Raw genomic sequence first — 25,593 nt, forward strand, 5'->3', positions numbered from 1 at the left:
GCTCAGAATTATAGCCTTATTCCCGTGAGCTGTCAATGGTGAGCTGTTAACGGTGAGCTGTCAATGGTGAGCTGTTCCGCGCGATGGCATGGCTTGGCATTGTTGAGATGGAATGATTGAGTGCTTTCCCGAAAAGTCCCTAATATCTGATAAAAGTATTTGTTGAAAATAATATTTGATTAATATTTTGTCAAGACCACACTTCTTTACATTACGTGAATGGGCGTGTTTGAGTCGTTGGCTTGCGTGCGTAGTTGGATTGCTCCGTCGCCTCCGACGGTCCTAGTCGGCGTCAGCGTCGCGCCCTTTGGCTGTGTGGACACGTCCCTAGTCGGCGTCAGCGTCGCGCCTTTTGGCTGTGTGGACACGTCCCTAGTCGGCGTCAGCGTCGCGCCCTTTGGCTGTGTGGACACGTCCCTAGTCGGCGTCAGTGTCGCGCCTTTTGGCTGTGTGGACACGTCCCTAGTCGGCGTCAGCAGCGCGACTTTTGGCTGTGTGGACACGTCCCTAGTCGGCGTCAGCGTCGCGCCTTTTGGCCGTGTGGACACGTCCCTAGTCGGCGTCAACGTCGCGCCTTTTGGCTGTGTGGACACGTCGGTCTCGGTTGCGAATGCGTGTCGATAGGTCTGTTGTCACTCGAGGCTTGTCAGCGTCTTTAACTATGAATAAGACGAAAGGGAATGGATGATCTGGCTCCTGATAGCAGGGCATCGGGGAACCTGTTAGTGGTTGCGTTCAGTTCGCGATCAAGTGTTCCCCCTCCCCCTACCCCACCCCCTATCAGAGGTGCAGTTAGCTTGTTAGCGTTCCGTTTACTGTATTTCCATAGGCCCAAACTTGCTTGTCATACGTATAACTTGAAAAGGGATTTTTTGCCTCGCGAAGATGGGTATATGGATTAACTTAGAAACAACGGGCTAGAAGATCAATGGCAAACGCATTTGAAAAACACTTTCGGTTATCAAGGGAATGGACATTACCATGAGGTATCTAAGGTTATTCCACTAAAATTCAGAATCCGTCCTGTGGGACGTTCGATTAGCTGTGACGTGTGAAGTAAAATTACGCCATCTTGTAGTCTAACTTTGAAGGGTAGAAAACAATGCGAGTAAAATCTGAGTATTTTACAGCTTCAGACTAAAGTAAGCACCACACGAAGTCAGCGAAAAACAGGTCTTCCTTTTCGTTCGTCATTTTTCAATCGCCAGATGTTTGCTCCATGAGCGGTTGGGACGACCTGTGAACAGGGTGTCTCAGTTGTCTGCAGCCCATCACCTCCGTCAGAACAGCTGTGGCTGTATGTGGAGCTAACACTAGCTATAGCTGATCCGTATTCCATCCCACAAAAGATGTCTTGGTCATCAGTCATTGAATGTCTCAGCAACAACCAGCTGGTTTACCCCCGGGCCCAAACCATCCTCAATTTTGGCTCTATACCGCGTTCGATTCTGTGCCCAACAAGGACGCACTCCCTTCTCTAGGCCGGGCTCGTTATCAGCCTCAGACTAGGTTCGCTTCGGGTCCCAAACTGTGCTTACTCCCGATCCCAGACAGGGCCCCTTCCCGATCTAAGACTGGACACACCGCCGGCCCTAGACTGGACTCACTCACGACCCGAGACTGAATTCCCTTCCCGGTAACAGACTGGAATCCCTCCCAACTTTAGCCTAGACTCACTCCCGGTCCTTGACTGAATCTACCGCCGGCTATAGACTGGAATCACCCCGACCCAGAGCGAACTCGCTCCCGGTTCCAATCTGGACTCAGTCTGGACCTCAGATCGCACCCATCCCCGGCCTCGGAAGCGGTTTGTTCCTGGCCCCAGGCTGGGCTCACCCCCGTCCCCGGACTGGACAACGCCGTGTCCAGACAGCGAAATTCGAGACCAGTGATGAAGTTCATGACCGTCGGGCCATGCCACCCAACCAAACTCACCTTCCCAACATCGTGTCTCGCACAGTATGGCGCAGTTGTGACCGGGAATGAGTCCGATCTGTGGCAAAGTCACAGATTGGCCACCAAACGTGCTCGGCTCGCCGTCTCCGTGACGCCTCCCCTCCTCCTTTCCTCCTCCCGCTTACCGCCGCCAACAGCGCCTCATCGTCGTCCTCGTCGTCTGTGCACTCCAGCAGCACGTCGTCGTCATCGTCGGTAAAGGGGGCGAGTGGCAGGTACTGGTCCCAGGCGTTTCCGGTTCCTGCGCTGCGAACTGCAACAGCAGCAAATGGTGCGTGTCATGACCGGACGCTGTTGGACAGGCAGCGTATCATGAGAACACCATGCTTGTGCGACTTTGCAAACGTGTTAGAAATCCAACATCGTAGGCCGTACCTCTGGCGGGATTGTTTACGGCAGTATACGGCAGTATACGTTTGAGTAGGATTGTTTACGGTACGGAAAATTAAAACTATCGAAATGCATACCTTCATGAGCGGGTGTTAAAAATCCCCTCGCCTGACAGAAGCGTTAACGGGGCAGCGAGATTCCACGTCACGAGACAGGTGTCGAGCAATAGCTAGGCGCCGTCAGCGCGGCAGCAGTGTTGGTAGGTCGGCCGCAGCGCGACTGGCGAACGGTGGCCCGGGTGGACACCAGTGTCGCCCACCGGGACACCGCCCAGCGACGGATGCCTGCTGCAGGGGACAGCGGCGGCTAATGACGGCGTGCTCTGCGCGGGACGGGGTGCCCCGTAGTCACTAGCCACTCGTGACTCGTGACGAACGTGACGTGTGATCCGATCACGTGACTACCGCTGAACGCTGACTGCGATGCTGCTGTAAGCTTCAGAGAGTGGGCCAAAAATCAGGAGCTGAATCGCTATGACTTGCAATAGAGCTGTGCAATCCTTTGGATAATGATCACTCCTGGTTCCGAAAATCAAGCCCAGTTTGTGGATGTCGTGGGGCAACGTCGAAAAAGGGCCAACGTTGACAGCACAAAAAACGGGACGTGTTCTGCACTTTGTCTTTACCTGACATCTTCTACTTGTAAATAATCCGGTTACGTACCTACATAACGGCAAGCAGGATCTATGGTAACTACTACCATGTGAAGTGATTTCACCCCAGTGGTTTTCGAATCGGACAAACATGCCGACCATTTCTGATCAGTAGGGCCAGTTATTTATCACGCGTCCGTTCAACGAACGCTTTTAGTAATATATTGCATGTACGAGCAGCATGTCACCGTAATTTCCAATTTAATGGAAAAAGCACGCAAACCAGAAGAATATCATTACTAGTATAACGAATTAATGTAAAACAACAGAGCTATAAGACTTTTCCGCAATACATCGGCCGTGCGTGTAGAGGCCATATATTTCGGTCATTCGAAAGACTCTGCCACACCCATCAAGCGTGCCCATATTTATAGGTCAGAGGCTGGTTATGCATCGACATTCACGGCAGCTTTCTGAACAGTCATGTCGGGTATTCAGGACGATGCACGATTTGCTTAACTGGGATTCTCTTCGATGACCTGCAGTACTAACCCTTTCAACTAGGCCAATTGCGTCGATAAGCAGCACCGAAGCTGCCTACTCACCACATAATCAATTAACTCCATAAATTGATTTCAATAGAGTTGATGCAAATGAAGTCAAAGGAGGTCATTGCATTTTACATCATTGTCTCATTATCCAACCATGATTAGGCTGGGCATGTCCGCGATAACTCAGGATGATTACAAATACAAAATATGCATGCATAGACGCGGCCATGTCTCGAATAACACCTTGATCTCCTCGCTGTCCTCCATATCCTGCCGCGTTTCCGTGCCGCTCGCTGGCACGGAAACGCCAGCGAGCGGCACGGAAGGCGTTGCATGTGCAGAACCTCTCAAGTGGATATTCTTGCTGACGCCTCGCCTGCTTTGGCCTCTGCTTGTCACGAGCTGCGTATCCTCCGAGTCATCGACCAATTGCCCATGGTGTATGACGCAGCAGTTTTGCGAGGCCTGTTCGTGGCTAAAGTCGGCGGTCAGCCAAGCTTGCGAGGATCAGGTGCGCTGCTTATCCACTACTTCGCCAGCTCACGCCACGATCGTGGCTCGCGGCCTGCACACGCGGACCGCTACCGGCAGCGGCGCCGTGACCAGCTCGGCGGGCGTCACGTTAGCAAGCGCGAGGATGGAAACAGAGCGTGGTGGGTCCCCCCGGCCTTTGGCCACGCCGGTAGTAAGATGGAGATATAATCCAGGATTTTAGATCCGCAGTCGTAACAGGGCTCTTAAACTCACGGGCAAAGTCAATCCAGCATGCGTCGTTGCTGCTGGCTCAGGTTTTGTTACATGCTGGCAACTGGAAACCTTTTGCAGAGCACCAGACTGCTTGTTTACGAGTCAACGCTATCCGTAGCAGGCTTAAGAGTAACGCACGTACGATGGTGCGTGTTCCATTCAGCGCTATCCGTAACAGGTTTGAGAGTAACGCACGTACGATGGCACGTACGTGCTCCATTCTATTTCCATATATCCCACTCTTATTTCTCCTTTTTGTCATTTAAGCTGTCACCAAAAGGCTGAAAAACTTGGGCCTACGAAAATCATATTTTGCTATTTTTCCTAGGATTGGCGAGAGATCTATCACCACAGGCTTTTCCGGATATCCAGATTTCTTAAACACAAAAACTCCAGGTCACTGAGCTGTCGTCGGTGTTACGTCTTGCCTTCGGCCGTAACACTGCGGACAAAGACGCGCCAATGATTTAAGGACAACTACGGCGTACTCGCTCCTCAGTACGCTCATGCAAAAGCCCACATTTGACAATGTAGTGAGACGCATAGTACTACGTTGTATTACGATTTTGTCCGTCCCGGTGGCTCCGTTGGTTAGAGCATACAACTTCCCACCCACCCACCGGTGGCGGGGCTGGTTCGAGTCGCTTCAGGCGCTCGCCAATTGCCCTTGACTAACATGGCCTGCGGCTGGTGGGAGCGGTCGTGCGGAGGGTCAGTTGACGTCTAAGGGCAGGACGGATCGTGCCGAGCACTGCGGCACGTTCGGCTTTCGCCACCAAAGTCTGCCGTTGACAAGGACTTGCGCAATCAGGCTGTTATGCTGTTCTGCTGAACAGCATAACAGCAGGCTGCTGCCAATTGACAATGAACTTGGAACTCGATTCGATGGAATATTCCGCATCAGTCATCCGGGGCTTCCTGCACGCGTGGCGGCGACTGCTGAAATTTCAAGGGGCAAAATCATAAGTTTGCCCCACTTTTCAGATCGCATGGGAGTGGCCGCCCTCCGATTGCCCCGCTAGTGTCGCTGCCCCTGTCAGGGACTCAAACCCGGTATGACGGGACACAAGTCCTCGATCTTATACCCAAGAGCACGAGATTGACAACCTGCTTTTGAAACGGCCTCTGATCCAAATGTAAGTCGCTAAGTGCATTTGCAAGGAACCTTACACACACACACACACACACACACACACACACACACACACACACACACACACACACACACACACACACACACACACACACACACACACATATATATATATATATATATATATATATATATATATATATATATATATATATATATTATATATTGCATGAAAGCCGGCTCACAGGCCAATATATATATATATATATATATATATATATATATGTATATTTATATTTGCATGAAAGCCGGCTCACAGGCCAATGATGTTTGACATTTTTAACGCATGCGATGTATGCTTGAACGCAGCAGACAACGCATGCGATGTATGTTTAGGTACAGCAGATAATCTTTCCGGAACACCGGGGGAGGAATGAAATTCGTCAGCTTGGTCAATTTAGTGATGGAACCGGAGTTTTTCTGCGCGAACTTGGTGACGTGGCTGTTCAGGGGCCTGTCCACCCCGATCTGAGGCCGGTGGTGTAACCTCTGTGCGGCGTTACTACTGATGTGCCGCGCTGCACGCCATGCGTGGGTATATAAGGACGAACACTTGCCCCGATGGAAGCAGTATGTATTCAGGCTTGTTGGATGGGCCAAGGGGTTGCGGATAGTGTAATGGTTAAGCCGCGTATCTGGGACTCCAGAGATGCGTGACTGGATTCCCCGCGGCGCCCGCCCTGTCTAGCAGGGTGACAGGCACGCTACGCCATACAGCCTCAGCAGCTGAGTGCGTCGTCAAGCCCCAGTGGCGACGGCCACGATGGGTAAGGGAAGAATGACGCCTCATTTTCCTGGACCGAGGGTGCTCAAGTCAGGCTATGCGATTGCGCCATGATTTCACCCAGAGAAAGTCATGTCATTTTGTACTCGAGCCTCTGGGACCATGAGAAGTAATTTTCAGCATGATGGGGAAATTGAGATATTGTTACTTGTAAGGTCATTTTGACAGTTAATGTAATCTTGAAAAAGTCAGGGACTTGCTGGTATCGCATCGCATTATAAGCCAAAATGGTGATTCAACCCAAACCTCAGATGGCCTTAAGTGTCCCAACCACAATAAGAGCTAGAATGCATTCATTTTGGTAACAAATAACAAAATGTCCCGACACGACACGACACTTGGTAGACTTCATAGGAAATGAGTGTACACTTATACAAAACATTAAAAATTGTATTCATTGTCGGCTCCGTGCCTCGTTCCACCGCTGACTTCAAACGCATGACTTTGTGCCATGCCTTCCAAGCGGCGAGCGACTGGGCCAGGCGACACACCAGCACCGGCCAGATGGCGTTTTGTGAAACCAGTCCTCAGATCCATCATCGGCTGACGGCGGGTGACAAAGAGAGCCCGCCCTGGAAATTACGCTTGGCTACAGCCGTCACGTGAAATTGATGCGCTGCTCGTGGACCAGACGGCTGCCAACACTCCCGTTAAGCCGAGCCCGGCAGGCATCGCCAGCGCTATGCTGAGGCCCTGATGATGCTATTGTGGCTGTGGGTCCCCGGGGTCAGAAGTACGGGCCCCTGATTCCCAGCAACGCCACGTCCGAGGTGTGCTGTGAACGTTTTAAACGTCGAAAAATATTAATCACCGTGCCCTGAAGGTGGAACTTTCAGCGCTATTAACTTTAGGGACATCAAAAAACGACTCAGTTAAGCGGCGTTGAAAATCACGTCTCCACTTATTCTCTATCTCTTGCTCTGAACGGCATTTTTATCCCCTGAAACATTGAAACCAGCTGGTCGACGCTACTCTTCCAGTTTCATGTTCTAACCCAGCGTCATGTGACTTAACACTGACTTTAAAATTGGAAACGATTTCGTTTTTAAAGCCCGGAGAATGCCGATGCACAAACAACCCCAGGTGAACCAACTTCGTACAAAACCTGTTTGAAGGAAAACACACGGCTGGAGAAGTTCGGCTTGGTGCGACGCCTCGGCGCGTTTCCCGGCGCCGTCGTGTCGGAAAGCGTCTCTGTCCGTCTCAGCGAGCGCGGTCCTCTAGCGGTCCTTATGGAGTACCGGTCGAGCCTCCGGCTGCCGCACTGTGCCGGCGCACCCGGAGCCGCCGCCGGTCGGGCGTCGACCGAACCACGCGGCGGTGCCGGCGCACCCGGAGCCGCCACCGGTCGGGCGTCGACCGAACCACGCGGCGGTGCCGGCGCACCCGGAGCCGCCACCGGTCGGGCGTCGACCGAACCACGCGGCGGTGCCGGCGCACCCGGAGCCGCCACCGGTCAGGTACCGACCGAACCACGCGGTGGCCTGACCTGTTCCGCAATGGCGGCCGTAGCCTGGGTCGCAGAACACGCGCGCCGTGTCAGCGGCTAGGAAAACTGGAATCCGTGGCGATGCAGCCGGGGCGATTGCAAGTGTTTGATGTAGTCGCACTTGACTCGCCACGATTTACATGTCAATCGATTCGCATGTCACCGAGACGATTGCGTGTGTGCTGGCGACAGCACGAGGCAATATGGACTGCTGCGACCGGCGCTCATATGGCCGTCACACCACGCTGGGGTCATCGTCAGTCCTCATCCAGAAATGTACGAATCCGACGCAATCTAAAACACTCAATTTCTAGCGTCCTTCGGAATTGATTGGATTGTCCACGCAAGTCCACCCCGGTGCAGCATTTTACGCTGTAATCTATCGCCTGGCAACTGCAAGCCAGCTCCACGCTTCACACCATTTCAAGATCCCTTTTCCGTCTCGGAAACAACCAGTCTCACCTAGCTCTTACCTAAAGGCGACCAACAGGTTGTGCTTTTGTGCTATCGTATATCGGCTGCAACATACACGGTTTGACGGTTGTCTCCAAAGTCTACATGCCGTGGTATTTTTTATGTCATTGGGACATCAGATTTTCCCGACTACATCAATGCTTGCGAGCGGCTGAGGCACGGCGAAGCCATGATAAACCTGTGAAACTCCGAGGTGCTTCACGGGCTAGGCCGTCATTGCCATTTCTGTGACGTAAATTAATTGTAAGCTTCTGATGTTCCATCTTTTCGAGCCTTTCGTGCTTGGCAACATTATCCGATCCGGTCTGTATCGCTTCTCACTTGCACCAGACTTATGCAGAAAATAAAATGTACCAAATGGCAATTTAACTTACAAGGCTCGGCGGTTGCGGTTCAGGGAACCACAATACGAGGGCGCTGCTGCAAATTAAGTACACGCGTTTTGATGTCCCAGAGCATTGTGGATGGCAGCAGGCGGCGGCTGCTTGCCATGGTCGCCGAGGACGCCGCTTGTCTCCTGCAGGTCTGGTGTAAGGTGTAAGGTGTAAGGTCAAGGTGTAAACGGGGCAGCGGGAAGACAATCTGAAGGCACTCTTCAGCAGCCGCTGCGGGGCGGCCCGAGTGAGCACGGAGTGCTCGGTTGGGCGGCTCAAGCACTGCTGGTGCCGCGCTCTGAAGCGGTCAGAGTGTCGCCACAGCTGTGTTCCACCACTGCATTCGTAGTGGTCCTGCTCCATAACAGCGGGGAGGGAAGCACAGGTCACAAGCACCCGAAAAAGCACGCGAAAAAGCACTCTAAGCACTCGAGAACCACCGCTGCTCCGAAACCAGACAGGCTAGATACGCCTTGTTAGCGTCAAAAACACGCCCAATGGATGCCTCATAAGCCACTGAAAATTTAGACGCAATTGTGAGACATGCCGGAGAGGTATCCTCAAAAACCTTGGGGGGAGGGCCGCATCAACTATCTCCCCCCCCCCCCCCGTATCAGGGCGAGGGTTAACCACAAGCACACGCTTGAAGCCTCGCTACATAAGTTGTACCCAGTAGGTTCTGATATATCCGACGGGCGCGTCAGTCATGCATTCATTTAGGGCGAAATCCAACTTTCTACTTGTTCCGTAAATGATTTTAATTCACGCACGATGTGCTTCATATCTTTTTTTAATCGGAACCGTCGCAACTCACTAGGACACAATCAAGCATCAGCTTGACAAGGCTTGGATTATTTTATGGTGTATGCAACCTCTGTGGTTGCCCGCGTCACCATTGCTGACGGCAGCTGAAATAACTTCAGCCTATGCCGTCGACACAAATATTCGCAAACTGCCCTTTTTAAGTAGCTTTAACGCACTGATGATGGGAATGGGTGGAGGTGGTGAGTTAAGTGACCTTTTGGCGTACGATTGCGCGACGCAGTTTCAAAAGAATATACGTTCAGCTTTTGCTTCACGAAACTGCTACTGGCGTGTCAGAAACCTTAAATTTTGCGGTCGTAAGTGTGCATGCACTCACAAATTCGTGACGACGTAAAACACACAATCATTGCGCAAAATTGGACCGTATCCGCACCATCAAAGGTATGCACTGCCGACAGTAAAACTGCCGGCAGTGTGCAGTAAAAGAGATTAGCATGTAAACTGACGTTTGCGAATATGAAGTACAAAAAGGTTTGCAGCCAGCTGAATGTGTCCTTTCTGACACGCCCGTCCGACAACATAGTCACCGGGCCGGTCGGCTGCAGCGTGCTGCAAGCGCCGAAGGTTCGACACACACAAACGCGCGGATGCGTTCCCATCCGATTCCGGTGTCTGCATCAGGAGGCATTCGGAGCCTCTCGTGGTGCCCTCGGCATACTAAATCTCAAGCCAGAGCACGGTAACGTCACACCCGAGCATGATGTCAGCGGCGCGAACAATCTGCATGTCAGGCTCGAAACGATTCAACAGGTTGACACTACAACCTGGAGACGCGGCGTCCTAAAGCCTGAGTCGCGGTGAGAATGCATCGCGACGACCGAGTTTTCCGCGCGATATCGCCTCGAAACTGCCACTCCATCCACTCTCCTTCGCTCTCCCATGGGTTTTCTCCACGGCCTCCTGCGAACGGTGTCATGTTACCACGCCCGGCGCCGTGCATAGCTTGCGTGCGCCGTGGCCCCGTGCTCGTCGCTGATTGGCAGTGCAGCGCGGAGTGGGCGGAGCGATTGCAGCAGGCAGACGGCTAGAGCCGCTCTCGACCGGTCGGGGGCATACGCGACGTCCCGTGCCGATTGGGGCGCAGTGCGGACCGTCCGCCGCCGCCCACGTCCGGAGCGGACGCGCGACACCCGCGCGCGCGGGCCGCGCGGCGTCTCTGTGCCAGGGCCGGCACGACGCCGCGCGGCGCGCCGGCGGTCCCAGGCCTATTTTCGGCAGCCGGGGCGGAGCGCAGCCCTCGTGCCGGCCGTGGGACGCGGGCCGCGTTCGGCGCGATCGGACGGCCTCCGCCGGGTCAGGGACCGCCGAGCTCTAACGGTCGAACGCAGCACTCCAGCGCCGCCGGCCACCGGCTGTCCTTCACGGAACGTGACCGTGTGGCGCGTGAGACCCGACCCCAGACAAGTTTTTGGCCGGGACGCGCCGTCCACGGCAGCGGTGAACGAACGCCGCGGCTGCTGCTCGTGAGGTCCGCGCACAAAAAGATGCGGCCCGGTCGACCCACGCTGACGGACGCCTGGAGAGCGCGCGTGCGGGCATCGCGTGCCAGCGAGGTGGCGTATTCTTCAAGCGAAAGCACCTGCGTGTTCCAAACGCACAGCCACAAACAGACGTGCCGTGACGAAGGCCGGCTGTAGCGCGCCTTTGGCTACGAAGCTTTTTTCCCAAGTGTACTGGAGGGTATTTGCAGGCCAAAAAACTGTTTCCCAGTTAAATGCGGAAATGATGTTTGAGCTCAACGTAACAGATGCCACACGTTCTTTTGATTCCTGGATCAGCAGTCGCCAAGCGGCGTCTTTCTCCTCGGCAATGAAGAAGCTACAAAGCGTCGAGTCAGCATTGATTAACTGGTGGAAGGAATGTAATGGTATTGTTCCGCAAAACCAGATGGCGTTTTACCCTGGGTCGATGAGAATATCATACCCCGAATGCTGGTTTCTCCTTGAGTTCAGGCCAAGTGTTCGCTGTTCGGAGAAAAGCGAAATACGTGGCATTTTCCCCCGTGTTGACAGGACGCCTCATGCACGCGGGGTATATGGGTGGGGTGAGCCTCCTTGCTCGGCTGGGAGAGCTGGTCTGCAAGTTAGAGGGGAGGAATGCTTCAGTGACTCTAGCTGATTACGATTATTCAACCTTAAAGGCTACTGGTAATTGCAAATGTGGCGCCATGGGCCTCCCGGGCGTGGCGGGGGAAGTTTAGAGGGAGTGGTCCACATTTGTATGGAGGTTTGAACTGAAATAACCATCTTGAAAATCATTTGGCGTAGCTTACAGCCCAGCCCTTCTTAAAGTTTAAACCACTCTAGTTTCTGGCCTATACGCCCGTGAAGATGCGCAGACTTCTTTGAGGAGACTTTTAATGTCACCAGGTATCTCTAACGCTATAATATTGTCTTCAAATCCGGCCATTCCACTCGCCACGCGGTTCAAGGCCAAGAAAAACAGAATTGTCGAATCGTCCATCCCTGGCGTTCGTGAGGACCATTTCCAAATATAATGACCGTCAAACGGCTCCCAATCAATGTCGTGCAAGATTCAACGACGTAGTCAAACAATGACGCAATGAAGAGCATGTTTGCTAAACAGAGAAGTTAGGTTGTCTAGAGCAGTATTTTCCATTTAAATTTATAGGAATAGCTACAGCTGAGCTTATTTCATCATATCTGGCGCTTGCTTCACTATCTTCAAATGTGGAACGTTCCCTGTAAGAGCAGTGCATATGTGGAACGTTCCCTGTAAGAGCAGTGTAAATGTGGCGCTCGTTGGGACTGAAACGGAACTTTCCGTCCCAGCCTCATTTATTATCGGCTCCTGGCAGGAAAGTAAACGTCGTGCCACCAGCAAGCGAAATAAAAAATCCAACACGAACATGATGACATAATACCGATAATTAATACAAAAATAAAGTAGCTGAGTTTTCACAACACGGCCGAAAATGGCACAGACGACCATCTTAAAGCGATTCACCCCGGTAATGCGGCGAACATTAACGACTGGTTGCTTCTCCTTCGGGCAGATGGGCGTCGGATAGCTACACGCAAGCCGGCTTTTTGCGCGGCCGCTGACGCAGCCAGCGAAGGCACGACCCACCTGGCCGCGTTTGGTCACTTAGTCAGCGCAGGCTCAGCACAGGATCCGCAGCCGGGATATGAGGCGTGCCTGCAGCCCTCGGGCCCGACTCAGCCATGTCGACGATGCGAACGTGGAGGTGCAATGCGCTGCTGTGGCCTTAATAGCATCGCCAGGATGTTTTATGAGTCCGAAACTGTCCCGCTGAATGAATGATTTTCAGCATACCAGGAGGTAGTGGTTACACGGCATCATTGTATTCAACAACGATTACATTGGCAACATGCAAACTTTCGGGCTGCGCGCATCCTCAGGAGGAAGAGCTCTCTTGGGGGCTTTCAAGGATGATCGCTCTCGAGGGTGAGCGCGGCTCAAAATATCGGGTACCGCCAATACAATGGCCGTTCAACACTGTAGCGTTATTCAACCACTATCTCCTGGTATATTAAGGTCGTTAACTCAGCAAAAGAACTTTGAGTTCATAATACCAAAAAGCCGGGAGCTGACGGTCTTTCTTTCGCATACCGTCAGTTTGTACCTGCTCGTAAATCGTGATCGACGCGCGTATCGCCGCCAGGGAGCATGTAACGCATTCGGTATGAACGCGAAGGACAGGGCGGAGGGCCAGGGACACGTTTTCAAGCACTGGGGAGATTGGACGACATGGCCAAATGATACTACATTCTCACCGCTCGCACGGCTTCTCCGGATGCACCTAGAACATGCACTGTGGCGACAGCGCGCCGCACCATTGTTAAGCCGTTCAGCTGATTCCTGAATGTCACAGGGCTGGTACACAGCCTCATACTTAAATAGAGTGGTGTTTTAAAGCAACTTTACGAAGGCGCAATCCGTAAACAGACGCATCCAAGACAGCGAGCATTTCCGGTTTCAGCTCTCAAACCACCGCGTCTGTCCTGAAGACAGGTCCGCCTGCATGAACGCCGGAAGTCTCGTGGTAGATACGCATCGTTAACAAGTGACGCTGTCAGGCTTTGGGCGCGCCGCGCCGGAGCCTGAGCCGTCCTGTCTCGGTCTCGCGCCGTCGCTGAGTCGCGCGCGTCCGAACGGTCGGCGCTGAGCTCCCGCACCGTCACGCGACGCGCCCAGCGCCCGCCTCTCCAACCGCCTTTTGTTCATACTGCGACGAGCGCGGAAGGCGTGCTTTGTCAGCGGCTGGGCCCGTCACATCCGCTGCCCACGACCGTGGTCTGCCGGCCCGGCGTCCGGCGCCCGGCCCGGCGCGGCGCGGCCACCGCAGCACGACAGCGCGCCGGCGGATCGCCGCGCCGACCTGCCTCAACGGCAGGCCGGTTGAGGCCCCGACGGCAAGCGTATCTCAAATGGTCGAATCGAATATTTAAACGTCGGCGAAAACGGTCAGCCTGGGAAAACCGCACCGAGACATTTTCAGCCAAATCTCCAGCATATTGGCAGTCACCGCGGCGACTTTCACCCGGGTTTCGAAATCGTAAGCGCGATATTTAGAACTGCGAGCGTGATCACAGCTGTTGTAGAACGCTATCCATGGGCACCGGTGCTGTCTAGCCCCGGGAAATAATTCAGGAGTTCTGGAATCCTGAGCGTGCGATCAGGGCAATCAAGGGTTGTGCCTAGCCAACGTTGAATTAACAAACGCAAATTGAACATACGCAGTGATAATATGAATTGTGTTCTCGAACAAACGTGAAGGTACACACGCACTTGTGTTCTCGGTGACCCGTACCTTTCTCGGCGCCACCTGGGTTGTCACGGACTTCAGGCAATATCGCCATAGCTGGTCACTGCCTTGCAGTGTTCCGAGCATTTCCCAGAGGGCTGGATGAAGGCAAGGGCGGATCCAAGATTTCGTCAAAGGGGGGGGGGGGGGCGGGACACACAACATTGTGGCCCCCTCCCCCAAAATGCCCGTATTTATCGGCCATTGTATTTTGATCTGATATATGCCATTCTTTGTACGTGAGCCCATCTTACTGCGCACAGCTGTATAACACTTGGGGTGCTACGCATGCAAATACATAGAGCTCGTATTTTTCGCCAGATCATGTGAATTTGATTAATTTAAAACTAGGCATTTCTGAGAAAACATGGCAAAATGCACTCAAGTTGGACGTTAATTGTGATAAAAACCAAACACGAACATGATTCCTAGCTTACTCACGGTCAGTCAGCTAGTCGATGTGGTCAGCTGGTGGTTGATGACCAATGCAGAGCCTTTGCTTTGGGTGTTATAAAGGAGTATATCATATCTTATCATTCAAAATGTATTACCGCGCGCCCGGGTGGCTGGTTGGATACCCTTCGCTCGGGTGGGGGGCAATTTAACTCGCTGAGATCTCAGGAACTAAGCAAACTAGAGACACCAAACTCACGGAGTGTATTGGCATGTACATGAACTCACTTTAAAACGAAGTTTGACATTCTTAGGTCTTCATCTTTGGGCCAAATAAGGTCAAACGAGGTCAAATTCCAGGTTGGTCTTCAAAGCATCCCCAGAACCTAGATACCTGTTCTAAGCAAAAGGGTCATGCACTCATTTAGGATCAGTAGCCTTGTTTGACCTTTTGAATGTTACGGTGACCAAAACTATAAAGACTGTCTTGAGTTATACATTTGAATAAGCAGCAAAGATTACGCAAGGCAGTATGCTCCTAAAATCACAGTTCGACCTGGCTAATTTTAGGACAGTAACCTATTCTGGTCTCTAAAAAGTCCATGGAATGTATATTAAGCGGTTCCTGTTATCATTAAATCGGAAATGGGGATCAGAACCTACCCCACATAGCAAGCCTTAAAGAAAAAAAAACAGGCGGGCTTTCAGCTTGGTCTGACTTTATACCTGACCGCGGATCAATGGAACCTCTTCATTCAACTGCTGTGTTGCCTAAGAAAATATTACAGAGATGTATGGCTTCGTCGAACACTCCGTTGTTGCATCAGGTTGAGCGATTTTGTTATTCAATTGTCTAAAGCTATGCAAAATTTGGCGCGGCTACGCCACGTCGTTCAGAAATTATTCCGAAAGCCTTCGGGAGGGAGATCAATCTGACCCCTCACCCGAGCCCTCACAGTGTTAAGAACGTTATACAAAAGCAAAAAAAGTGTCACAAAATTCAAAAACCAACGGAAATGGCATACGCGATGTTGGCGACACCTAAAATGATGTTCCACAATTGCGCGTAAAAATTTATCGGCGCATATCCGACTGCTGTTCTAAGGTTGAGGCATCAAGGGTAATCGTCATCCTGTGCTCTCGGACTCGTACACGTGAAGTGATTGGCACCCGACCAGGCGAAGCGAAACACACGAGCTGGTGAGACCCCCTGGCAAGCACACTTGAGGCTTTCGGCACCAGAACAGGAACCTTCCGACTTCATTCGAAGAGCTGGCGACCAATACGGAGGGCCCCAAGCGAACAAGAGTGCCCGGTCGATCAGGCGGTAGGTCCGCAGCGGTGGTGGTATAATGGCTAGTGCTCAACTCGGGGCCTGTCGATCTGGGCCTCCAGGGGGCCTGTCGATCTGGGCCTCCAGCTCCGACCGCGCTAGCACCGCATCCCACGTGTCGTCTAGTGAAGACGTCCGTCTTGAAGCGTCTGTGGCGGTCAGCGAGACGTAAAGCCACAATCATCGTTACCAAGATTTAGACCCCGTCACGGGCTAGGCCCTCCTGTGTTTTGGGAACCCAAGACCGATAGCAACGGCACTGAGTTATCGACGGTGCCGTGGTAGGCCAACAAAGAGGCTCCCGTCAGCAGTGTACGGTCCTCAGAGCAAGCGAGAAGAACCTTGGACCACTGTGGTGGGTCCCTAAACGATCGGGAGTACACCGGCAGGCTAACACAAAGGGACCGTCCAGAGCACAGGACCCGCTGAGCAAAGGGAATAACCAAAGACATGTGTACATGAATTAATGCCCCTGTGCGATCAAGAGTGTCCCTTGTGAGTTCAAGGCTCAGAGTTCTCTTACGGGTTTCCCTTGAATTGGGAGCTGTCAACATTTAGTCCAGTACATAATAAAAGAAACCATTAATTTGGTAAGCAGGGGGCACGTGTGCTCGAGGGCTACTGTATGCGCACGCCCCTGCTTTCTTCTCCCAGTTGGGGGCTGGGGCGCTATCCGCGACCGAGGAGGAAACTACACCTCTTCAGTTTGGGATAGCGATGTTTGCGACCATTTTTCTTAGATGTAATGGAGGGTGTATTTCGCCCGAGGGCGAATGCTAAACGCCATCTGAGGGGACCAACGCCGGTTGGGGGCAAAAGGTCAAATGGCATCCCAATAAGAGTGATTTTGTCGAAGTGCTCCAGAATCGTTGGCAACCGTTGGTACTACCGTTGGTACTACCGTTGGTAAACACTATTCTGCTTTCTTCGAAATCAAGGCTCCATAGAACTCTTATTCTTGCGATCCTTTGACCACGTTGGGGTCAGGGCCAGGTTGTCCCCTTTCTCCAGACTCCGACCTTAATTTCATCTCGCAGATTGCCAGCTACGAAACACCACGCCAAACACGAGAATCTCGCTCCAGAGTCAAACGGCTGGGATTACAGCGATATCGATAATCATTTTTAGACACATTTCTGTTCACAAATCTCTCCTAAGTACTGGCCATTTTCGGCGCCCCGTGACGACGCAGTTTTACCATTTGAGCTACGCCTTAGGCGTAGCTCAAATGCTGTGGCACGAACGTCCAGAGCGCGGAGCGAGGACGGTCAGAAACTAAAGCAGTGTTGGTGGGGGGGGGGGAACGGGATGCCGGTTGCGGGGTGCGGCGAGCGGGCAGCGGAGGGAAGAGCGGAGGCCCCAGGCCGAACCCACCTCTCCTGACGAGCGAGCGGTGGCGGTCGCCGGACGGCTCCAGCGGCAGCACGAGCAGCAGGATGAGGAAGGCACCGACCAGGCACAGGGCCGGACTGCGCAGCGCCAGATGCAGTCGCCGTCGCATGTAGCGGCACACGTCGTTGACGCGCAGGTCGCCGAAGGCCAGCAGGACGGCGCGTAGCTGGATGGCGGCCATGGCAGACGCGGTCGGCACCAGACTGGCGGCCCGCGCCGCGCCGCGCCGCGCCGCCGCTAGGGAAGGCCGTGACCGGCGACGCGTCGGCGCCCGCCATTGGCTGGTGCCGACGCGCTGCCGGCGGGAGAGGACAGCCGGACAGGATATCGACACCGGCAGGGCAGGGCAGCCGGACAGGACAGGACATCCAAACCGGACAGGACATGGCGGCATGACTCTTTAATTGAACGAATAGAACCACATTGGCTGCGAGTGACAAGTGACACGGCTGCTGGGGCCTTTGTGTGCTGTTGTATGGGGAACTTACAGAGAGTGTTCCACATTTTTGTGGGGTTTTGAACTGAAAGAGCCATCTCGAGGATAATTTGGCGCAGTTTACAGTGTGTCCTTCTTAACACTCCAACCCATCTAGTTTCTGAACTACACGCCGGCCAAGATGCGTATATTATTTTGTCCAGACTATTTCAAGGTCACCAAGGCATCAATGACAGCTTAATAACTTCATTTGAATCCTGTCATTGCCTTAACTGTGCGGCAATGAAGGCCAAGACAAATATGATTGTCGAGTCGTTCATATGCCAGAGCTCAGGAGTCGCCCCGTCGCGCCCACTGGTAGGCAGTCGGCGATCGGGTGCTGGCCCTGGCTGTGCCGCAACGAGATAGCGGGATGGGCCTCATGAACTACCCGCGGGCTGTGGCCCATAAGTTCATCCTTTGACAGGAAGAGTGCTGTGAGCCGGTCCGGACAGCTGCTTGCTCTCGACGTGGCCTGAACCAAGTGCCGTTCCTTCGACGTGGCCTGAACCAGTGCTGTTCTTGCTCCAGCTTGTCTGCAGTTGGACAGCTCACCATGATAAATGAATGCACGATGTGTCTCTCAGCGAGCTGAGTTTCATTTCGTTCCGTTTTTCGAGGCTTTGAACCAGATTTCAGTATCTTAAAGAAAAAGAAGGAGACTTCGTCAGTAACTTTATGGCCTGGCCTAGCTAGAAGGATCTCGGAATCATCAAATGCGATAAACTGATCCTCGACTTTAAGGGTCTTTGCGCTGCAACAAATATAGTGTTTGTAGGCTGGAAAACGTGTCGTATAGTTCAAGATACTGAAAAAAGTAGGAAGGAATGTTTTTCAAGAAATAAATTTGTGGTTTTAATTTTGACTAAGTTTTGGTATAGGCGGCAAGAATGCACTTTTTTGAAACACTCTGTAGAGTATTGCGCAATAAGCTACGCAAAACTTTTGAACAGTAGTTTCTGATAATTTTTACTGCTGGCAGATGCCTCCCCAGTGACCCAGAATGTCTACCCGCTGGTGAAATTGCGTCTCTCCAGTGGAAACAAGGCTGAAACGTATTACTCATTTTAGGACGCTAGGTAGACTTACTTCGCAAATGTTACAAACTAGTCGAGCGCGAAAGATTTTGCACGAGTAGAAAGCTGTTTTAGATGTAGCCTGCCATTACGGCAAGGACATTCACATCTCTCAAACATGTACAATGTGAATTAAGAGCGTGCAAGGTCCCCCATTCCTACCCCCTGTCCCCCCGGTGGCTGAGCTTGCCTGCCAAGAAAAGCTTCTTAAATACCCTGACCCTGCCCTTCCCCTCACTTCTTGAAACGTACATACGCCCATCACTGGGGAACAGCGAAAGAGAGAGATAAAAAGTGGGGTGGTGACCAGCAAGTTCAGCTAATGGCACACGAAAACAACACGCCGTGGGCATAACAATGACTTTTGCTGTCACTTACAAGCATGTTTAGTCCCAGGTTACCTTGTGCGGGAATCAGATTCAGCAGAGGCAGCCAAAGTCACTGTGGCAATTCCGTTGAGCAGGACAACTTTTCTTTTATTGCGCTGTGATTTTTTGCATTCGTGACTTCCCAGCGGGGTTTTGTCGCACGCCCAGCTGGCGATTTTGATCTCTAAAGCCCAGTTTACACAGGCGTTGGCGCGGGCAGGGGGCAAAGGAACACGTGCCGACTCTAACGCTCCGAAGGGCCCCCGGGGCCAATCGAAGCCTACGATTAAGGGCCTCATTTGATAGCGTGAAGGGCTCGAGAGTCCGGCCGGAACTTATATTCAGGAACACCAGCCCACAGGGTCAGTTACTCCCGTACCCAACAGAGGGCCCTGCGCACTGCTCAGGGTCCCCTAATTCGATAAGGGTCTATATGTCGGTCAGGCACCACCAGTAACGCACAGCCAGTTCCGCGGCGGCATGGGCCCGATGCTTGAGTTGCTGTCCCCATGCTTCCTATACGAAACCCTGCAATGTCAATTACATCGAAGATTTTACGGAATTACGTTCCATGTAGTAAGGAGATCCAAACTAGCTTGGCTGCTTCATGTGTAACTTTGGGCATTTCCTACGATTGAAGGTGACGGCCGTCGCCATCTTGAATCTTCGTCCGGTTGCAAAGCTTTTCCAGATGCGTTAGAGGGTCTTGCGACACGGCCATCGAGAAATTTCCTATTGCAGGGAGTCCATTTCGGTAGTTATCTTACATGCATAGGGCGGAATTTGAGGTCGAATCGATGGTCAAAGGTCGAAGAAGGTCACGAATAGCGAAAACATGTCCATGTATCGATGCAGGTCATTCGCTGTCTTCTCACTCATTGTAGAGACCTATCACAGCAGCTGCGCGTTTTATGTACCATAACTATAAGGATGTGCTACATGCACGACACATGTTCTATAGAAGACGCTTTCCCTCGATTGTGCACGTTTAGCCGAGTTTCCATCGTCATACTTCCTGTATGAGACTCTGCAATGCCAACTACCGCTGACGTTTGACGGAAATCTTCCATGCAACAAGTTTTAGGTAGCCAGGAGAGCCAAATTAACTTGTTTACCAATTGTGCATCTTTGCGCAATTCTTAGAATTTAAGATGGCGGCAGCTGCCATCTTGAATGCTGGTCCAGTTCCAAAATTTCCTCTCGACGACTGAGAGGGTCGGTTGATACCGTTTTTGAGGAATTTTCTATAGCAAGGAGTCCATTTCTGCAGTTATCTTCCAATGCGTGGAATCAATATCAAGGTTAAAGTCAATATCAAGGTCAAATCGTAAGATACTGATCAAACTTGATTATGTATTCCAAATATGTTCTCAATTGGTCGATATGTGCCGTTTTTGTCTTCTCGTACTTATTGTAAGGGCACAACCCGCAGCATTTGGGTGTGTTATGGATGATACTAATATGAATAACACAATATATACGCGACACATGCTTATAGCAAACCTTAATTTGTGCACAGGCATGTTCATTGAAGTGCTACAGCGTCTGTTCAGACACTAATCGTTGCAAAGCGACACGAGGTAAGTGGTACACAACTTTCCCAGGGAGTGATACCCTCGCTTACAAATTATGATATTGTAGCTACATGTTGAGGGGCAGAAACAATCCAAACAAGAAAATCTTTGCGGTTGCGTAGTGCGATTTCCAGACAGTTGCTGAAGTCTCGTTATAGTGATTTTGATTTCAAGTGAGACTGCTGTCTGGAAGAAGTGTAAGCCGAAGAGCAGCCAGACCGGCGCAGTTGGGCACAGGTCTAACGATGTAAAACCGTAAATAACCATAGCCCAATAACATTCGAGCAGCAGTTGGAGAGCCTGTGGGACTGCCTGGAGACAAATTGCAGAGCCTGCATGCAAATTTTGTTAACACAGTTTTACGTGAATCCATGATAATACAGCACTATGTTTTCATATTTATTAAATGAAAGACAATGTTGTAAAGCTGTAACATGGCACCTTATACCAAGCATGCGCATTAATGAGCTGCGCCAATCTGTTCCTGCTATCTAAATAAATTGCCAATATAATACATGCAATTCATTAATTACATGCTGTAATACCTCAATAGATTCAAAATGTTGGCGAGATCATAATGAAGTAGTAAATTGCCTTTGAACACCCCTGCAGCATGGGTGCTAATGTTTCTTTCAGTTTGCCGACATCACTACTTTGCATGAGCGTAGAAACAGGGGGGGGGGGGGTAGGGGGCCATGGCCCCTGTACTTTCAAAGTGGGGGGCCAGCGATGTTAACTGCCCCCTCCCACTTTTCAGATTAAGGTTGCATTTGGCTTACTTTTGCACTACATTAAACATGCATGCCGATTTACCTAGTTCGCTAGCCATTTCCCTCAAGATACGTCACCTTTTTCGTTTGCACATTGGCCATCGCTTAATGTTATAGCCTCAAGGTCGCCGCCACACGGGCTGGAGACTGCAACGCCGGGCGTCAAGGCTGTTGTTGCTATGACTTGGGAGCGCGCATGTTCAAGACCATATTACGTAGTTTTCTTATCAGTAATCAGTTCTGACAGGGTCTTGAGTATGTTAAGATGAGCATGGGCTAGCGATGGTAACACAAATTAGGAACCCAATTTCATTTGCAATCTACGGTCAGGGAGAACTCAATATCTCTGAAGAACACAGACAAACACGAAGCTGGAATCTATGTGACAGTTATTGGACTACCTGCGGTGATCAGGGATGTTGTTGCATCAATGAGGATTTATGTGCTGATCCGGGGCTAACTGTGTGAGTCAGAAGGTCTCCTGTGCCAGGGATGGGAATAATGTGATATGATATATCCTTCTAATGGCCTCCAGATCGACCAGGAGATCCCGCCCCGTGTCACCAGAATGATATCCAGAAGACACTCGTGATGGGACGGATGACCCTTTAGCCCTTGACCGGAAACTCTAATGTACCGCCGGCGTTCTACTCAAGAGGCCCCTTGTCCAAAAGGAAATAAGGGGTTTTATTATTGTTGAGTAGAGTGGGGGTCTCATTATTGTTGAATAGGGTGGGTCGAAATGAGCCCAAAGAAAACGAGCAGCGTCATGCTATGCTTGCCTGAGGACGCTCATTTTTTCCAGAATGTGTTACTGAAACAAATTACATCAAAAGACTTGAACATGCCCGCCCGAAACCTCGAGAGCAAGGACAAGGATGGTCTGGGTTGCTACTTCCGTAAAACCGAAAGTTTCCGCCACTGCAAGTACTGCCAGACGGCGGGCGTCGTGTAAATCTGTCTCCTGGATAGATAAGTAGCTGCAAAAACGCAAAAATAGAGATTCTACCTCCAATCTTCCAATTCAACCATCAGATTCCAGCCCCACCTCGCGGTGCTTTAAGGCCAATCCGTTCTTTTCATCAGTCTAAAAATTGCACACGTGAAATATGCTCTCAGACTGCCCTCTAAATGCAGGATCTGAAGTTTTGAAGCGTTCAAGGATACTTTTTCAGAATCGTCGTCATTATCGTCCACCCGTTGGCCACAACGCAGTATTAGCTACTAGGCCGATGTCGCGCGGCCTACGGAGACTGCAACGCCCGGAGTCGAGGCTTGTGTTTCTGAAATTTTCGGGTGCGCATGATCAAAACTGCCCCACATAACTTGTGTTACTAGTCGATTTAAGTTGTAAAGATAATAATTTCAGAAGCGTCATCATTTTCGTCCACCGGTGGGCCACGGCTAAGAGTTAGCTACTGGGTTAACGCTTCGCAGATAATGGAGACTGCAACGCCTGGTGTCGGGTTTTTGTTGCTAAGATTTGCGGGTGCGCATGTTAAAAAACACTTTTAATAAATTGCATCACTAATCGATTCTGACCGAATGGTGAATATTTTCACACAAACATGGCTTGGGCACGTTCATACATATTGTTGACTACTCGATCTGCAGTCAAATTTTCATCTTCAAATTTGGATCAAACATATCGATCTACAATCTACCTTCGCGATGTCGTCAATGTCTGTAGAACCCTGATAAAACTTCTTACAAAGGTTCTGAATTATATCGGTTTAGAAAAAGTCAAATAACCATTGTAAATTAAGAGCGCCGGAGATTTATTCCATGCGGTAGTTCAACGCCTGATTTCTGCAGTTTTTTTTTTACTTCAAAGTACAAACAAAATTGAGCTCACGGTAGCCGTTCGTTTCTGTTCTAGTTACGAGGTAAAAGGGCAATAAAACGCAAAAAACCGTCTCACCTGTTGACGATAAACTGTACTCGGGGATCTTGGGGGGGGGGGGGGGGGGGATCACCATAAGATGGGCTTTTGTCCACCTTGTGTCCACCCCTGGCAAGGCCCTGGCTACGCCTCTGCCTACACACAATAGCAGATCAAGTCGTATGTATTGCATGGTGGGCAATGAAGTGTCCGTTGGGCCAATGCATGCCTGAGGCAGACAGCTTCCCGGAGGCTCAGTGGTGTGGCGTAAGGGAAGGTAATTCGGAAAAAGACACTGTTACAGGTGTCCAACACATGTTTCATACACCATGCAGTAGTAACGCTGGTCCAAAAGCATGCAACAAAGCACCCATACGATCAGTTCGCAGTCATTCATGCGGGACACATCCGGGCCGGGCAGAAGCCACCGACGGCGGATAAGAAGCAGCAGCAGCAGCAGCAGAAGCAGCAGGGCCCAGATACGGAACATATGGCAGATGGGTCTTATTATGTGGCTTGGTTCTTAACAGAGAATATCCAGCCTTATACCCATTTCACACTGTTTCTGGCAGTTTCAAGCTCCCGAATTTGTTTGTGCCTTAAATGCTGCTACAAGTCCTATCTCTTCAAAAGCAGTCCGTGAAAGGAAGCCGCATGAAAAATCCGTCGCACTGTGAGCCATCGATCCACTTTCAAAATTCTCACGAGCCTATACCCAGGTCGTATTTTGGCATCTACACTGCGGAGGCAGTTGCTTCCTTAATGACCCAAAATTCTTACCCGCTTGTGGAATTTCGCCTCCCCAGGAAACACGATGTTAAAATGGACGAATAATCATGGGAAGCTGGATAGCCTTATTCGCCAACTGGCATATGAGTCGAATAGACAAGATTGTGCACTTGTGAGAAACAGCTCTAGAAGCATATTTAGCATGGCAGCCACGACATGTGAATACAGAGCGATAACAACCTCCATCCCTAACCCGCCGGTCATCGGGCTCACTTTCCAGAAAAAGTTTCTGAAGTACACCCTGAGCTTGACCCCTCCCCCACTTTTTGAAACGTTCCTACGCCTATGACCGCGACACAAGCTGAATAGAATTATGACATTCGGTGGCCAGCTAAATATTCCGGTTTTGATCTTAAGCATTACCATGATGAGCAGCGACATGTAGATATCCTCAGCCTTAACTAAGTAACAAGACTAGTGGATAGCCGGTGAACATGTGTATCACGCGGCCAAAACAACTGTTTAGTGGGAGTGTTTCACATTTTTGAGATATTGTATAAGTGGAAAAACGGCTTCAGACAGCACAATTCCCTATTTAGTAATGTATTTAGTGATTGGTAGCGCGCTCCTCAATGCATCTCGGTTTGATTACGTCATCGTAGCCTGCACCACACTGATTGAGAGCCAATTGACGGCCGTTATATCCGGCAATCGCGCTCACAAACACCAGACGTCAGCGCATCGGCAAAATATTGTTGGGCTTTGATGGCCGCATGACTTATGAAATGGCAGAATTTGAATAACTTTACAATGACGCTATGAATACCAAGGTGACTTTGAAATGGTGCCCCCGGTGGACCTTCCCCATTTTTGCGGGCGTGTAGCTCAGAAACTAGAGGGGCTTAGGTCTTAGGAAGGGTAAGATTATGAACAGTACTAAAAGATCTTCAAGATGGCGATTTTAGTTCAAACTCTATCTAATTGTAAAACATTCCCCGTAGCACACACTCAGAGGAGAGTCAATTTGATTCCCTTTCTGGAATGATTTGCCAGCGGCGCGGCGCAACTTGGCATTTCTAAACAACTGCACAGGGGTTTTTTTAAATAACAAAAATTAGATGCACCTTCTAGGGTCGGTGAGCTAGAGTAGGTCAAAGTCAAGCCATGTATTCAGCGAGGGCAATTTCTAGGGAATCGTTCAATCTGATGAAGTAACGGAGTGCTAGACGAAATCGCACATCTCTGAGATAGTTTCTCAGCTAACGCAACAAATGAATTCACAAATTACCTTGGCCTATAAAGAGGTACAAACGCCAGACACAGGTTAAGGCTAACTTTTTTCTTTTTTGAGACGTCCTTAGGCTAGTTTCTGGTTCTCCTCTCGAATTTATTAAAAAAAGAAACCGCATGGTGAATTTTTCAAAGGTTAGTGAAGGTAATCTCGTAGCTTTTTGGTCGCCTTGATCTTTTACAGGTA

At 50.9% G+C, this 25,593-nt stretch overlaps 1 protein-coding gene across 1 annotated transcript in view; it reads right to left on the reverse strand.

Moving 5' to 3' along the window:
* Positions 1-25,593, reverse strand: part of LOC119103070 (uncharacterized) — a 46,385-nt gene that overhangs the window by 12,221 nt on the left and 8,571 nt on the right. The window contains exons 6-7 of the mRNA XM_037226518.1: positions 17,225-17,479; positions 2,082-2,209 (exon numbers count right to left, since the gene is read on the reverse strand). Of these exons, the coding sequence (XP_037082413.1) occupies positions 2,082-2,209; positions 17,225-17,479 (383 nt within the window). The remainder of the gene's footprint in view (positions 1-2,081; positions 2,210-17,224; positions 17,480-25,593) is intronic.

The sequence above is a fragment of the Pollicipes pollicipes genome, unplaced genomic scaffold (assembly GCF_011947565.3).
Source record: "Pollicipes pollicipes isolate AB1234 unplaced genomic scaffold, Ppol_2.1 Scaffold_5724;HRSCAF=6776_pilon_pilon_pilon, whole genome shotgun sequence".
NCBI lineage: Eukaryota > Metazoa > Arthropoda > Thecostraca > Pollicipedomorpha > Pollicipedidae > Pollicipes > Pollicipes pollicipes.